Below are 16,398 nucleotides of genomic sequence, written 5' to 3' on the forward strand. Positions count from 1 at the left end.
CTTTTTCCGGACACAAAGGGGAGAAAATATAAGGGTAAAACTAAACGGCTAAGCAATTTATCAATATATGGTTCATCTTGTTTCTAGGCATGGAGGCTTTTGAGAAGAACGTCGTAAAAGATCCTAACTCCATCTTATGGTACACTACAGAGGAACCTCCAAAACCCAAACCCGTCGAAACACCCAGAGGAAGGCGTAAGTTGGGTGGTAAAGAAATCAGTTTAGCTTCCGTTCAGGAGGCTGAAAACGAAAGTACGCCCTCGCCTCAGAAAACATCTACGAATTCAATAAAAGCATTACGATCTGAAATTATCGACAAAGAAAAAGAGGAAACGCGTAAAAGTGAAAAAGATACAAAATTTTCTTCATACACGACCTCAAAAGATTCCTCGTCTTGGAAATCGGAACGGAAAAATAAGGATTCGCCGGAAAAAGAACGGAAATTGTTATCGGAAATGGAGGATAGGAAGAAGAAACGGAAAAGTTTAGAAGAGGATTCTTTTCTATCGAAAGGAAAGAAGGACAAAGATAAAGAAGGAAAATCGCAAAAATCAAATAAAATCGAGGAAGAAACGGCACAAACGGATAAAAAACAAACCAAAACGCACAAATTATTCGATAGTATAAAACATTCGACTATTAAACGAAGTAAGAGTCGTGGAAAAAATGATTCGCGGGCTGAAAAACTTGCAAAAGAAAAGCTAGAATTAGAAAAAGCAAAGGAATCGAATGAAAGTAATATCGATAAAGACGATAAACCCGATACAAATGGAGTTAAATATCGAGACGAGCATGTATCGAGTAAAGCAAGACCGACTACCATGTATGAACTCGAGTTAGATGAAGAGGAATCGGATAAAAAAGAATCGAATTTGTTGAATACGAGTAAATCTGAATCGAAAGATTCTAAAAGAAATTCGTCTTTTCACGATGATGATTCTATAAGGAAGAATAAATCGAGTAGTAGTTTTCATGAGTATATTCCAGGACATAATGTACCGTTGAAGGAAAGATTGCGTCGGAAACAGATGGAACAGGAACAAAGAGAGCAGAAAGAGAAAACGGAAAGATTTTCCACGACGACGAACGATTTCAGTTCTGTTATTGTTCCCGATCGCTCGCTAGCTCAACGCGCATCCAAAATCATTAAAGCGAAGTACCACAGCAGTGAACCATCTGCGGTGGGACGCGATGACGGTACAACGTCTCCGACACCGACATCAGGTCGAAGTAGTTTGACGTCGAAGTTTTTTCGTCGTTTCATGGGTGGGGAAAAAGAGGAAGGAAAAGCGACAAGTGAGGAAAACAACAACAAGGCCAGTAGCATTAGACGGAGAAAGTTACGGAAAGATAGCGAAAATGACGAAAACGACGACGCTAACAAAGAGACGTCATCGACGGAAACGAAAACCGACAATTTATCACAAACAACGACTTCGAAATTCAACAGCCCAAATAAACTGACTGAAATAAAAAGTACAACGAAAGAGAACCAAAATATCTCGAAATTGAGTCAGGATATGACAGCTGATTTAACCAATCACGTCGAAAAAACGCCGGAACGATTTAGACGTCGCCGGATAAAGAATGACGACGACAATACATCACCACGTTTGCAAAAGACGGCTGATAAGACGAAAGACGACGTCAAGAAAGACGACGATGCGTTGGAATCCGTCGTTTATCGTCGTAAAAAACAAAAAGACGAAGAAAAAATCAAATTACAAGAACTTCAACGAAAATCGTTATTCGTTTTTGAGGATGAAATTGTACCATCTGAAAAACGTGCTGAGAAAATGAGACTCCAGTTCCGGTCACCTGATCGGTCGCGCGACGAAATTGAAGAGGATATTATGGAGCAAGAAAAAGTGAGATTTAGTGCTAACCTTACTGATGATATTTTCGATTGTTTGAAAGATGCAGAGGTATCAGTGGTTTGTGAAGACAGTGATTTAGCAGTGGAGAAGAAACAAGATTGTCAGATCGACGATGATTTGTTCGCACGTTTGGATCAAATGACGCCCGATGGGGAGAAGCCCTCGTTTTTCATTGGTGAAGACGAGTCACATGATCAGAACGAACCAATCAAGAGTGAGCCACGTGACTTGAAAAGCTTCTTGGAACCAATTGAAAAAGAGAACGAGTTGAAGATACAACATTTAGATGACATGTTTGATGAGATTGAATCGATCAACCAATCAATGTACGAGGAACTGTTGAATCTCACGAAACAAGAAGCCCCTCAAGAGGATACTGAAACCAATATTGATTCGGATGATGAGGTCTTCAGGGAGACTACTGCGGCCACAGGAGGGTCCTTGAAGACTGCATACGACCCAGCAACGTCAAAGACCAATAAACTGCAGAAAAAGAAAATAGACAAAGGTGAGACCAATGTTACTTCGGTTGGATTTATTTGTATAATCGATATATTTTCCAAAATCTCTCACAAAATCGGTTAAATTTCATATTTCTGAACTTTTGATTGTATTGTGTCAATTTGAAGAGAAAAAGTTAAAAAAAGTTGAAATATGTCTTCCATCGATTTTAACAGCTTTGTTGATTCTGCTTTGTCAGTTCAAAGTTTGCGCTGGATAATCTCATTGAAGTTAAATTTCTTTAAATATCGAGTTTCTCACTAACAGGCGATTTCATAGCAACGGACAAGTTTGGTAATTCTTATTTATCAGCATAAAGTTTAATCAATCAGTTTTTTTACACCTTATTCCCTAGGTGATTTGATGGCAACAGACAAATTTGAGGCCACGAAAGAAAGATGGGGCATTCGTTCATTGTCACGTGGTATTTCATTTGATGGAAGCATGAATATGGGTAGCAAACCAACATCTTCAAAACCCAGAAGTCGGTAAGATTTTCCTGCCTTCTCGAACATCCCTCGACGTTGTTTCCACATTCATCTAACTTTATTTTAATGACCATGTGGCAGTTAAGTCTATTCGTCCTCTTAAAAGATCACCGCTGACCAGACTCTAAATTTTGAACTACTCCAAATGGTACATCGTTGCTTGCTGTAAAGCATTAATATTGTGCTGTTTAGGTGTAAGGGAGGTCTATAAGTTCTAAATCGACTAAATTGTAAAAATATTTCAAGAAGATTTCAGTTTTTACCTTGAATTCAATTCATTTTTTATTTTTTTGAAAAACGACGAATGAGTTCGTAAGGACGGGATTTAAACTGATCGGAAAAATTTTAATTTACTGTCTATCTAAAACTGAAAGCTTTTGTTTCAATTTTTTTCCCAATCTACAATTTAACTAAACCCACTTTATTACAAAAAATCATAAACATAAATCAAAACCTTCACTTTATACAGGAATGATTCCAGTGAATCACGAAGAAGTTCATCTCTTCTCGAAACACACGACGATGCTGTCAAATACGTGGCCAAATACACCAACATCAGTCTTGAAGAACTCAAAACAGGTACAAGTGGCGGTGACACGGGCGCCCGAGCAATCCTACCTTCCCCAAACGAGGGTGGTAATACAGGCGTGCGTACATTTTCACCCGAAGATGTATCAGAAGTTGAGAAGACAAGAAAAGACGTTGATAAAATGTTATTAAACTGTCAAAATATTGATAAGATCAATAATAGTTTAACAGAGACAGTACCTGCTTCAGCCACTGGAGTAATTTTAAAAGACCCTGACTCCGAGTCTGCTGCCTGCAGTCTAGGCACTGACCCTAAGCTTGTATCAAATGCTCCTGACACTGACTCCGTATCTACTGCCTTAGCCACAGATGGTGTCCATGTAGCGGAAAGTGTGAGGGATGTTGATAACGAAGTAGAAGAAACAACTCGTCGAATCTCTTTATTGATCGAACAAGCAGAATCAGAGGAAAACCATACTGTTGAAAGCGTGATGTCCGATGGTAACGTTAATGCAGACACTTCGAATACAGTGGAAACCCCTGGTATAGATAACGTTGATGTTGAAAAGAATGACGACGAATCAGAGAGAAAAGAGAGATCTCCTTCTAATCTATCCGTCGACCAAGCAACCGACTCCTTATCTGCGTATTCTCCGACCATTAGCGAATATGGAACTCCCCCAAAATCACCAGTCACGTCCGATGTAATGGTTGAAAGCCCAGAACACCCGGAGAAGTTAGTTTCGACAAAAGATGTTGAAGCCAAAGAAGATATTGCAACAGAACAAAGTAAATTTATTTGGTTTGAAGAGCATGTTTAGTTTGAACGTAAACTTCAAAGAAATCAAGTCACTTCAAGCTCTTTATTATATTTACAAAGTAAAAGTCGCATGTCTATTATCCAACTTTTTTCTATTTCGATCAAATTCTCGATTCCCGTCTTGACAATCTTTCTAAGAGTCGAACAAATTAGACTTCCCATTAGCTTGAGTTAACTGTAAATCAATCAGGCACAGTGGTACTAAACTAAAGCATGAATTCAAAGTTTTTTTGAATAAAACGACTGAAAATCACTACAGTGATAGTAAATCAATGGATTGAATGTTTTTGAATTTCAGGTCAACCACAAACTCAAGAGACAGCACTTGCAGAAATTCAAGCTGATACTACAAAGGTACGTGAAATTGCACTGATTAATGCAAATTTTTACTACTATATTTTTTCATTTACAGATCTCACAATGTAATGCAAATGATTTGTACACGTACACGTACCAGCAATATTGAATAGGGTTGTCGATCGGAAAATAAAACATACATCCAAAACATTGAGGACAAAAGAAAATCTTTGACAATAATGCTAGGTTTAAAAAATAAGATTTGAAAGGAGTAACAAATCCTTTACGCCATGAGAAGATTGGGGACCTCTGTTTGTAGCACCGAAGCCTTCGGCTACTCATTCACCACTTCTATTTCTATGATTAATTTATTTCAGGACATTGAGAACAAGGAGGAAGCAAATCAACAACCAGCAGAGTCTGCAATGCCTGCCAAAACATCGAAGACAAATGCTGAGGAAAAGAAAACTAAACGAAGGTGAACTATTCTTCCATTAGCGGACTTTCAATACGTCCCTATAATAAGAATCCGTGAATTTAAGTTGAAATTCAGCTGTTTTTAGTGATTTCTTTACTATGATGCTCTTAATATTTTCTTGACGCATTTTCTCACAAGAAAAGGTTTAAAAACAGAAGCTCTAACATTTTCGCTTAAAAGATTTTCTACTTCAACTAACCAATCCCTGGTTTATTTCCATAGGTCAAGCTATCTAAACCAACGACAATCTCACATGGGTTTGTTTTCAATAACATCACCAATGAGTCAACTGGATGATGGTGTAAATATTTCCGAGCAGACTGGACCTCAACCATCTCTCGAAGACGAAAAAGCACAATCTACACCATTGACCAATCAAAGTCCTCAACCATCTGTAAATGAAGACAAAGCCGAATCTACACCCTCTGAATTTACCTCCAATATAGAAGAAACAATTGGGAATATTGAAGCTCCTAAGGACGTGGAAACTGTTGAATTGGCACATTTAGCAACACAAGAAAAAAACATCATTGAATCTATTGAAAACAGCACAACTCCTTTGGCAGGTACTCAAACGCCTTTAGCGCTAATCGAAAATGAAGTTCTTTCACCTAAAGCTTTAGAATCCAACCAAATCAACGAGTCACCATCAAAAGAGGAAAATCCACTTGAAATGCCAGCTTCTGTAGTATCAATGGAATCTTCTGTCAGTGCCGAAAACGACCCGAAAAACTCTGAAGAATCTTTAACAATGAGTAAAGAAACTTCTCCAGAGACTCCTGCTCCACAAATAGAAACCGCAACGGAAAAGCCAATGACAACTACTACGCCCGCTCAAACACCCTCCCCATCAAAACTTGTACAAAGACCGTCATTGGGAAGCTTGAGTTCTCTTACCGATAGCACATCTTCGTTTTCCTCTTTGACGCCTGCAGCAGAGACAATAAAAGTCAGTCAAGAATCAAACGATTCACCATTCAAACTAATCAAGAAACCAGCTCCCAGCAATCAGTCAGATACAAAAATAGAACGACCAGAATCACCTTTCAAGCTTACTAAAAGACCGTCCTTGGGAAGTTTGAGCTCTCTCACGAGTTTGTCATCCTCAGCATCCACCTCGCAACTTGATGATGTCACAAAACCAGAACCAAAAGAGTCGCCATTTAAACTGACAAAGAAACCTTCTTTGGGAAGCTTGACTTCTCTAACATCACTGGTACCTGCAACTAAGCCAATAACTGGCCCATCCCAAGGGCCCCCAGGCATTGAGTCGCCCTTTAAATTGAAGAAGTCTTCCTTGAGTGGAAGCTTGACTTCTTTAAGTGGTTTTGGAGCTGCACCAACTGCAGATGGAACAGGTCCATTCAAATTATCCAAAGTTTCTTCGACGAGCCGATTGAGTCTTTTACAGCCAGCCACTATCCCTTCAATTATGGAGTTGCCAGGGAAACTATCGTCAGAGGATAGAACGCAGGGATCGGAAACGCGGGAAAATGAAGCAGAAGTCGAACAGAATACGCGGGAACCCAAACAACAAACACAGAAAGAAGATGAAAATGAGCATGAAGTTGCTAGCATGTCAAAGAAAGGAGAAGAAGATGTTTCAAAGGAAGAAATAACAGAAATTAAAGAAGGTAAATGATTCGTCAATAGCCATCTAAAGATCATAAATAAAGCACAAGTTGATCTATTTCTTATAGTTTGTGAATAATCTTTTTACAAGTGCCCTACTTATGGTCTTACTTAATATTTTTTATAGGGAAATGTTTACGCGTTTATGTATTTTTGTTTATTTCTAAGTTGCAAACCAAAAGTATTCAACGGTTCTTCGAATCATGGATTCAAGGCTAGCTTATAATTGTTCATCTTTTCCAATTGTAGATAATACTAAAAAAGACGTTATCACAACATTAGAACATCACCCAAATGACGAACTTAACAAGGATCTTAACAACAACGATATTGAAAAATCAAACCTACAACAAGCTACCACGATTGAGCAAGAACAAGACATACCAGAAACTACTTCGACAACATCTAACATTCAAAACTCAACTTCAAGGCAAAATTCAGAATCCAAAAGCACAATTTCAAGGAAAACATCAAATTCAAAAACCCAAGAAAATACGGGCGCAATATCGTCAACATATCAGCAAGTGTCTGAATCTAAATCATCAGCTTCCAGAAAAGCTTCAAATTCCAAAAACATGCAATTTGTGCAAGATCAAACTCAAAGTATATCCAGCTCTAGGAAAGGATCACAGTCAACTTCACGAAAAGGCTCCCAATCTACAACTTCCGAGCTGAAAACTTCTACATCTCGAAAAGCTTCAGAATCAGGGATTTCCTCTGACATTAAAGGAAACCCTTCAAAAAGTCAATCACGTGATAGCACTATTTCTGCATCCAGTGGATTAAGTTCGGACGATGACATCATTATCAAACGAGATAGGCATCCCGTTTTAGAGAAGCAACTCAGCATCAAAGAATATCGGTTAAGGAAAATGCAGCGTGAAGGTACATTTGAATCCGTTTCGGATGACGGCCAGTCAAAATCGGAATTCAGTGGTTTATCGGATTTCAGCGCTGTCTCTTCATTGGCTGATATCAGCGATGCGAGTGTAGAAAACGAAAATAACACACGACAAAAGAAATATAGTCACAGTAAAAAAGATTTAAGAGATATCGGGATCGGTGAATCCAGCAGTTCCGAGTCTGATATTCCGATTATCAAAACGACCGGACAAAGAATTTCGGAACGTTTTGAGCGATTACGACAATTAAAGTCAGTATCAACGACAATTCAACCGACGGAGATGAATGATAGCTCGACTTTCACCCGGAGTACTTCAACTTTAAACACTTTAAATGGCTTTTCGAGATCCACAAAACCGTTAAGTACAATACGATCTTGGCACTCAAGTGGCGAAAAGGAGCCGAGTAAAACGACGACCGATCGTCGCCGGTACCTAAGGCGTGAATTTAAGTCGGTCGACAAGTTTTAAATGTACATTTTGAATTTTCCTTTTTTTAGATATAAAGTTTAGTTCAGTTTTTTCTTATGTTTCATTTCTTAACTGAAATTTTAGTGACAAAATGAGAGCTATAAAAAATGGAAAAAGCTGGGTACAGATATCTTTTTTATCCACTTGAAATAAAACGGTTACACGTTTTTATAAGAACAAACTATATAAGAACATAAGGCTTCGAGGCCCAAAAATTTAAGAACATACTAAGGCTTTGGAGACTTAAAAACATGCAATTTCTTAAGAAATTACATCAAAATGCTCAAAAAATGCAGAAAATAAGAACATTTTAAGAACATTTTTAGGCTTCAAATCCAAAAAACTAAGAACATCCGAAGACTTCGAAAATTTTTGACGTTCTTATAAGAAATAAAACGGTTAGAACCTCAATCAAAATCATCGACTGCAAATATTTGATGACTCAAATTTATCACGTATTTTCACGAGACTCTTTTGCTGACATTGCAGAATTAACCAAAGAATTTTTTGAGTTTCAAGCGGAAGTACGAGAGATTTACTTTCTTTTATTTTCTCTTCTTTAAAAGTGCTGTGTAAGCACATGGTAGAAGACATTAATTGATGTCTTTTAAATCCTCAACTTTCAGACACAAAATAATCATTCCACCTCTGAAGTAAGTTTCTGTTCAGTCTTAGTGCATTTTTTTATCTTAGAGAATTTTTTGATATTTTAATTTCATTTTTATTATTTGCTGTATTTTTTTCTACGTGAAGTTTTATATAATTCTATTTATAGCTTATAAAAAATATGAAGAAATAATTTTTTGTAGAAATAATTTCATATAAAATAAATTTGCAAGATAAAATGTCCTTTCTAAGTGACATTTTTAACACAATAGTTCGATTCGTTAAAATGGATGGCTCAAAATGAGTCCCTTGAAATCAATCTATTTTACTACCACCATAATTATAGAAAAATTTGTCAATTTTTGAATAAAAAAATAAATTTAGTACAAATTAATATCTAAGTAAAATTATCGTTTAAAGAAAAGCTCACCTACAGAGTGTCTAGATATAAAAGCGAAAATGAACTTTAACGTAAAAAGACGCTCAAAAGTTTCTGTTTCAAATATCAGAGTGACTTGGTAAATTCTGCTTTTTCTTAGACACCACGTACAAAATAAAGACTTGAATACTTAAAAAATATTTAAAGAAAAAGAAAACCAAGAAAGACATTATTCATTAAAAAAAAGAATTCTGAAGTCTGCTTACATCATTCAAAAAAACTTTCTTTAGACAACACGGATTGGGAATTCAACGCAAACTTGAGTTTGTTTCTTCTCGTCAAATAATTGCCAACGAACTCTGAGGTTTAACTACAGAAATAAAGAGACAATGTGTAATAAGACAGGGGTGTAAAAAGGCACAGGGTGTACAAATGTAGTCAGATAGTTTTATTTTTCTCACTTGATGAGACAGGGGTGTAGCTCAAGGTTAGTGATAATGGGATAAAATAGAGGTGTATTTCAAAGGCAATGGATGGAGATATGTACTAGGAGATCGAAGAAACAGGGGCTAGCAAATTCCACGTGGCAAGGTTTTACTTTAAACTCGGCGAGACAGGGATGTACAATAATTTTAAAACGACAGTGAGTACTTCAAAAGTTAATGATACATTGATCTACTAGGAGTTTGATGACACAGGGGCTTCCAAATGTGATAAAGTATGGGATGTGCTTCAAGATTAAAAAGGCAATGACCCACCAGAAGAACATTAAAGAATGTATATAGCGATTCGCTACTAGCTCCATTGAGACAATGGTTGACTTAACGGTGATTTCTCTTTGTGTTTATATAATATAAACAGGGGTGTAAACTAACCTTTGGGTAAGAGGTAAAAGAAACAGGATGTAAACTAACCTTTGGGTAAGTGGTAAATGAAACAGGGATGTAAACTAACCTTTGGGTAGGTGGTAAAAGAAACATGGGTGTAAACTAACCTTTCGGTAGGTGGTGAAAGAAACAGGCGTGTAAACTAACCTTTGGGTAAGTTGTAAAAACAGGGGTGTAAACTAACCTTTGGATAAGTGGTAAAAGAAACAGGGGTGTAAACTAACCTTTGGGTAAGTGGTAAAAGAAACAGGGGTGTTAACATAACTTTGGGTAAGTTGTAAAAGAAACAGGGGTGTAAACTAACCTTTGGGTAAGTGGTAAAAAAAACAGGGGTGTAAACTAACCTTTGGGTAGGTGGTAAAAGAAACAGGGATGTAAACTAACCTTTGGGTAAGTTGTAAAAGAAACAGGGGTGTTAACATATCTTTGGGTAAGTTGTAAAAGAAACAGGGGTGTAAACTAACCTTTGGGTAAGTGGTGCTGACCAAAAGTGAGAAATGATAATAATTATCAACTCCAGCTTTCATTGGACATTTGATAAAGTCCGATTTACATGCATCAACCAAACTCTTATCCATGGGGTATGGGACCCAAATTGGTCCAATCTTAGCATGGATATCTGTGGTCAAGTCTGTGAGATCAGTAGCTGGTGTGAAGTGAACTTCTATGGTACTGTTTGTACCTGCAGAACAGAGAGATCAGCGTTAATCAAAACTTTGTAAGTTTGCAAGCGCAGTTGACGGTGACCCGGAGACTCCTTTTTCTATAGCTGTCTACTAAAAGGGTAAATTCGTCCTTCCTTTATCTGGAATTCTCCACTTCTTTAGTTCCTGTTAGCAGAGTCTTATCGGCGATCCAAAAAATATCTACAATCTGATTGGTCAAAAAGAGTACAATATATCTTGTATTTTAGATCAATGTCAATTGAATTCTCTACCTGGTCAGGAAATCCCGGCTAAAAGGTTGAAGTTCATTTTGTTTTGGTCACGTGATCGAAACGCATGGGTAGGTTTTCGGCGGAGGCGAGTCTGCTACCTTAGGACTGTTCAAAAAAGTAAACATTACCTTTTGTTTTTCATGGAAACAAGATGGCTGAGCACCTTGGAACTGAAATCTTTGAAGAAATGGTTGAATCTGATACAGAATTTGACTTACTGGACCCCAATGAGGATATTTCTGCATTCTTTGAGGTTTTAGATGAGGATCTCGAATTGGGTGTCGTGGGCATGGTCGAAGAAGTCTCCACTAGTGAAGCTACTTCAGAAGAGAAGGGGGAATCATCAAAACCTCAATTTGTTTGTAAATATTGTGGTAAAATAACAAAATCAAAAGGGGGGTTAACGAGGCACATGTCTTGCATGCATGTAGAGTATAACTATGTAAATTACTATCAATCTAAGTTAGATCGTGGCTCGTTGCATGACTTGATCAAGAAAGTCATAGCAGAGCTTGAAAAAGACCTCTGCTATCCAAAAGAAGTTCGAGATAATTTCAAGTGCTATAACAACCAAGTCTGTGAAACGCTCATTAAAGAAGCCAAAGAAATTTTCAAAATCCTTGAAAAATCTGGAAATGTTGGTAAGTTTCTCGACAGCTTTTTTGATGCGTTTGCCCTTGATTCTTGCAGTTACTTTCCATCCTTATCATTTCCTGCTGCTACTCTTTTGATAACAAGGTTAGGTGAGAAGATTGTCCATTTTTATAAATCACCTCAAGCTGAGCCTGATGAAGAAAAAAACCAAGTCAAGCCCATTTCTAAGACTGAGAGAGATGCCCTGCAATACTTGTCAGGATATGTTGTGCGTAAATTAGTAAAAAAGGCAAGAAACAAAAATTTTTCCAAAACACGTAACCAGGCCATTATAAGTATATTAGAAAATGGTATCGTTAGCGATGAAGGACAGACATTGATTGAAGCTCAAAACAGGGGTGGCTTATGTTGTGTAAATGAAGATTTTCAAGCCATTTTCATTGAAACAGAAAAGTATTCAGAAAAGAGACCTCTAAGGCTAATATAAGATCGATCGATATACCCTTCATTGTAAGTGTTCTGTCTAAAAATGATACTGTTGTTGGCCATTATCAAAATATCATTCAAAGTTTTGACAATGTCCCTGAAGATATTTTGACAGAATTACTCAAATGTTTGATAGAGTTGTATGTTAGAGTGCGCTCATTTTCATTTGCTAAAGATATCATTCAAAAGTACAAAATAAAAGAGAAAGCCAAGAAATCAAAGGGGAGTCTACGAAACAACTTAAAGAAAAATAACGATAAAAAAAACTGTTGAAAATTTATTGGCTTGTTAAAGATATTTTTGTTAATGTTCTTTTTTTTTCTATGATTATGGGTTAGATTTGTTCTTGTTAGTTACATGATGTTATACTATAGTGTTCAAATTTTTTTTTGAATTTGCATTCATGCAAAATTAACAACAAATGCAGTTTAATGAGATTGTCTCACAGACTTTCTTTAAAAGTGCTTTTTGTTGATTGATTCTTTTGTTTTTGAAAAATGATCATTGTTTGCTACAAAAAATAATATACACAGTTTAGTGAGGGGTCAAGGATCATCTCTAAAACTGCAATTTGTGTATTTGTTAAGTTCTCTTGGTTTATTGAAATTAATAGTTGTTATTGTTACGTGTCGCCTTTTTTTCAGTGGTCGGCTGTCAACAACTGTCCAAGACGGCATCCTTTTTCCTCTGTGAACACCTTTGGTATTGCCAGTTCGAGTGGGTGTTATGAATCTTTGAACACGGAGAGCATTTGCATTGTACCCAAACTGAAAAACGTTAGGTGTTGTATTGAAGCCAGAAATGCATCTTTGACGACCAAAATATTCTTCCAAAACATCTTGACAAAACCTCTCTGTCAGTACAAATTCAGCACCACTTTTTAAGAGGAATTTAACTGATTCAACAAGTGAGCTAACATTTATACATATACCTTCATAGGTTTGATGGGGAATAAACATTCTCTCCTTTTCCTTATCAGTCTTATCTGTTATCGAGTAGACCTTCCTCTTCCAACTATCAAAATAACCCAAAAAAACGTTTTGGAGCCAATCAAGTCTCCAGTCATTTTGATCTCGGAATGGTTCTAAAAAGATTTTTCTTTTCAATTTTCCTTCCTCCTGAGACCTGATGTTAAAACAATCGAAAAAACAATCCATGTATTGACAGAGGTCGGCTGTGGTTTTGTACTCAGGGTAGTAGCGATAGATGACACTTGACATTTTTGAGCTCAAAACCTGTGTTGCAAGACTGACAGTCATTGAAGAGTATGAAGTTAAGTTGATGTGTGCCAGAGATAATTTTGGCAGCAACTTCAAACTGCGATACATGTCATCTTGAACCACATGCACAATTTGATTCCATAAAATTGGATTTCCATTCCACAAATCTCTTGTCCCTGTGCCATCCCTGCGAGAGTGGTAGATAGCATTTCGCATAGTTTTCATAAGATGTGGAGCATCTGAGAAAAAGAAAATGAACCTTCTTTCTGGGGAAAATATATTTATTGTCCTATAAATTACACTGGAGGAAGACTGGGATAACTCTTTGTGGCATTTAAAAAAAGCCCTGTTAAATGAAGCCCCATCAGACACAGTGACAATTACTCTTAACTTGCAAGTCAGCTCTAGTATGGAGACAGCTCTCCAAAAAAGTAACATCAATTGAGAGCCCGTGGCACCAACAGTGGCAAAGTAAGCGAAGCTGAACTTAAGATCTGTTGATATACCACGCACATAAAAGACAAGACAATGAGTTGCAACAGTATCGATTCTTTAAAAGTAGAGTAGTTAATATCAGGGTCCCCAAGATCAACAAAACCGATAAGTTCCCCAGTGTGCTTATCAAAAACAAGGTCTTCTTGGACTTTCACTTCATCAAAAGACAATGTGATGTTCTTTTGGTGGCCTTCAAAATCTTTTGTCAAATCTACCAGTTCTTGAACAACTTCATGATTGAACCCAACGGTTGGTCGAATGGCATTTTTGTAGTCACGGAGAGTTCTTCTGCTTGGCAAGACTAAAACTTTGGAATCTCGCAACTCATCGTAAGCCTTGGCTGACTTTGAAGCTAAAGACAGACAAAAGCGTATCATCATGGGATGGTAAACATAGTTTCCCTGAGAAGACAGTTTTTTCTGCTCGCGCCAAAAAAGCTTCATGAAAGGCGATGAATCTTCACTTTGGTTTTTCATAATGGCATTGATATCATCAGCCATACCAGACGAAACAGCAATACCTTTAGACTCCATTTCATTTTTGAGGTGTTCAATATCAATCGTTAGCTTCTTTGTTAGGGCTCTTTCTTGTTGCAGGGCTAAGATGACTTTCTGCGGGTTCGTCTTTGATAGTGGTGCAAACTTTGAAGCTGGAGTGAGGTTACTTTTGTCTTTAACATCTTTCTTCTTTTCTGAGGAATTACAAATTCTACATATTTCTTTACTGCCTGGAACTAGAACTTCGCAAACATCACTTCTATAACGAATCTCTGACGGAACTTGAACTTCTTTGTCATATTTAAGAGGGATAGCATGCAATGTTGACTTTGGAGCAGTGGCAGAAGAAACACCTTTACAAAGTTCTAATTTCAAAATATCTGAGCAGAAGTCAGTTAATAAGATCTTTCTGATGGACCGGTTATGCTGTTTGTAAACATTGTGGTCATCAGGCAAATACCAACCATATACCCTCACTGTGAAATCAAGAGATGAGTTTATAATGATTTCAAGTTTTGGTATGGAAAACTTGGAATCCTCAAGCTCATAAGTGAGAAAGCATTGCTCACCAGTGAAAACAACCTTCCAATTAGAAAGTTTCCACTTCGAACATTGACTCTTGAAATCCTCATAAGTTTCAAATACAACAACCTCAACATCAGTTTCTTCTTCAACCACTGGTACAACCGGAGTTGGGTCTGCAACAGGTGGTGGAGGCACACGAACAAGTACCCTTCGAGGAGTAGTTACACTTTTTTCATGAGATTTCTCAGGAAGATTGATTGTAGGCAAGGCATTTAACTTTGGTTTTCTCACTCCACTTAATGTAAACTCAAAGTCAGAATCTTTGTAATGCTTCCCACATATCCAAACTTTAGATCTCTCAATTCTCTTTTTTAAATCACTGTCAATAACACGATATATTTTTATCACATCCACCAAATTTTTCTTCCACTCAGCATCAATTGGCCTAGAAGGCAGCTTGAACAAACCTACTCCTTTATATTGGGGAGAACCACGATAGACAGGACAGCCAGGGAAGACACATCCATCTCCATTCACCTTCACCATTTTTTTCTATTTGAAAGAAAATTGTTTGTTTTGATATTTGGAAAAAAATGTTTTGTTTTTGTTGTTGTTTGGGTGACTAATTATTTTTGTCCGAAAGTATGTTAATAAATTATAATAATTGAAATAATTACAAGTTTCAGTCCTAAAGTAGCACCTTCGCCTCCTCCTTCTCCGCCGACTTTTACCCATGCGTTTTGATCACGTGACCAAAATAGAAAAAATCTCAACCTCGGGTCTCGCGCAAACCCGATTTCCTGACCATGTATTTCTTCAATTGACATTGTTTAGATGTAAAAATATAAATTGACAAAAAGATGTTGTTGCATTGTAGCGGTAGAAGCAATCTAACGTCAATTTGCTACAAAAGTGCCCTGCGCTTTTTTCCAACACAAAAAGTGCATTTTTTTGGGTCACCGATAAACCAGTTATCAGACATTTTCTCGTACGTATTAAGTACCATTTAATTACTATTTCTTTTAACAGGCAACATCCAAACAATATTGCTATCTAATGTCTAAATAATGTTGTAGAAACATCATTGTGGATTATTTGGGAAGCAAGACTATCAAGGCGGACAGTCTAGAAAAATTTCATAAGTTTTGTAAAAAACAAGTTTATTACCTTCAGGGATGCTACATTCTTTGGAAGTGTAATCGGTGCAAGGCTCGATACCGACACTCGTTACTTTTGCCATCGATTTGACTGAAAAACAAAACGAAAGGAAGATATTTTTTTATTACTCGTTTTCACTATCTCATTCAAAGAATTGACCTTTTATTCCCCAGTGGGGGAGGGGTAGAATCTATGCTGATGTGATTCAGTGTATATCTTGACAAAATAATTTCGAAACGATTTGAAAATTTCTGAACCTTATTAACGGTACAAGTGATTTTTTTGGGGTCAAACGGTTGTCTAAATCAGACTTTAGGACTTTATTATGAAACATGATTAAACCCAGCTAACTTTGCATATAAAACCCCTCATGACCTCCAAAATATATAATTATCAAATCAAGTCTTTATTTCAAAATTATGTTAAATTTCATGAAATTATGATGTAATCATGTATGGCGCCTTCTGCTAAAATGAATTGTAGCAGAGTATAACTTACTTCCTTCACACGGTTGCGTTTGGATAGTGACAGCGCGCAAAGCACCAACGAAAAATACCAAGCACAATAACAACTTCTCCATTGCTTATTTTGCTAATAAAACTTTTGTGAAAAGAAAAAAA

The 16,398-nt window shown here is 36.9% G+C and overlaps 2 protein-coding genes across 3 annotated transcripts in view; one reads left to right on the forward strand and one right to left on the reverse strand.

The window, feature by feature from the left end:
* Positions 1-8,095, forward strand: part of LOC136809058 (uro-adherence factor A-like) — a 28,742-nt gene extending 20,647 nt beyond the window's left edge. For both annotated transcript variants that reach the window (XM_067065633.1, XM_067065634.1), the window contains 7 exons: positions 88-2,385; positions 2,734-2,866; positions 3,336-4,183; positions 4,513-4,568; positions 4,889-4,989; positions 5,212-6,623; positions 6,871-8,095. In XM_067065633.1, the coding sequence (XP_066921734.1) occupies positions 88-2,385; positions 2,734-2,866; positions 3,336-4,183; positions 4,513-4,568; positions 4,889-4,989; positions 5,212-6,623; positions 6,871-7,994 (5,972 nt within the window). In that variant the 3' untranslated portion in view covers positions 7,995-8,095. The remainder of the gene's footprint in view (positions 1-87; positions 2,386-2,733; positions 2,867-3,335; positions 4,184-4,512; positions 4,569-4,888; positions 4,990-5,211; positions 6,624-6,870) is intronic.
* A 606-nt stretch (positions 8,096-8,701) lies between these two features.
* LOC136809060 (ecdysteroid-regulated 16 kDa protein-like) lies at positions 8,702-16,398 on the reverse strand. The gene is made up of 4 exons (XM_067065635.1): positions 16,277-16,398; positions 15,788-15,868; positions 10,331-10,548; positions 8,702-9,349 (listed from the first exon to the last, which is right to left on the reverse strand). Exons 1-4 carry the CDS (start codon positions 16,356-16,358, stop codon positions 9,266-9,268), a joined length of 465 nt encoding a protein of 154 aa, XP_066921736.1. The 5' UTR covers positions 16,359-16,398; the 3' UTR covers positions 8,702-9,265.

This window comes from Clytia hemisphaerica, unplaced genomic scaffold (genome assembly GCF_902728285.1).
Source record: "Clytia hemisphaerica strain Z4C2 unplaced genomic scaffold, Clytia hemisphaerica genome assembly, whole genome shotgun sequence".
NCBI classification, from domain to species: Eukaryota; Metazoa; Cnidaria; class Hydrozoa; order Leptothecata; family Clytiidae; genus Clytia; species Clytia hemisphaerica.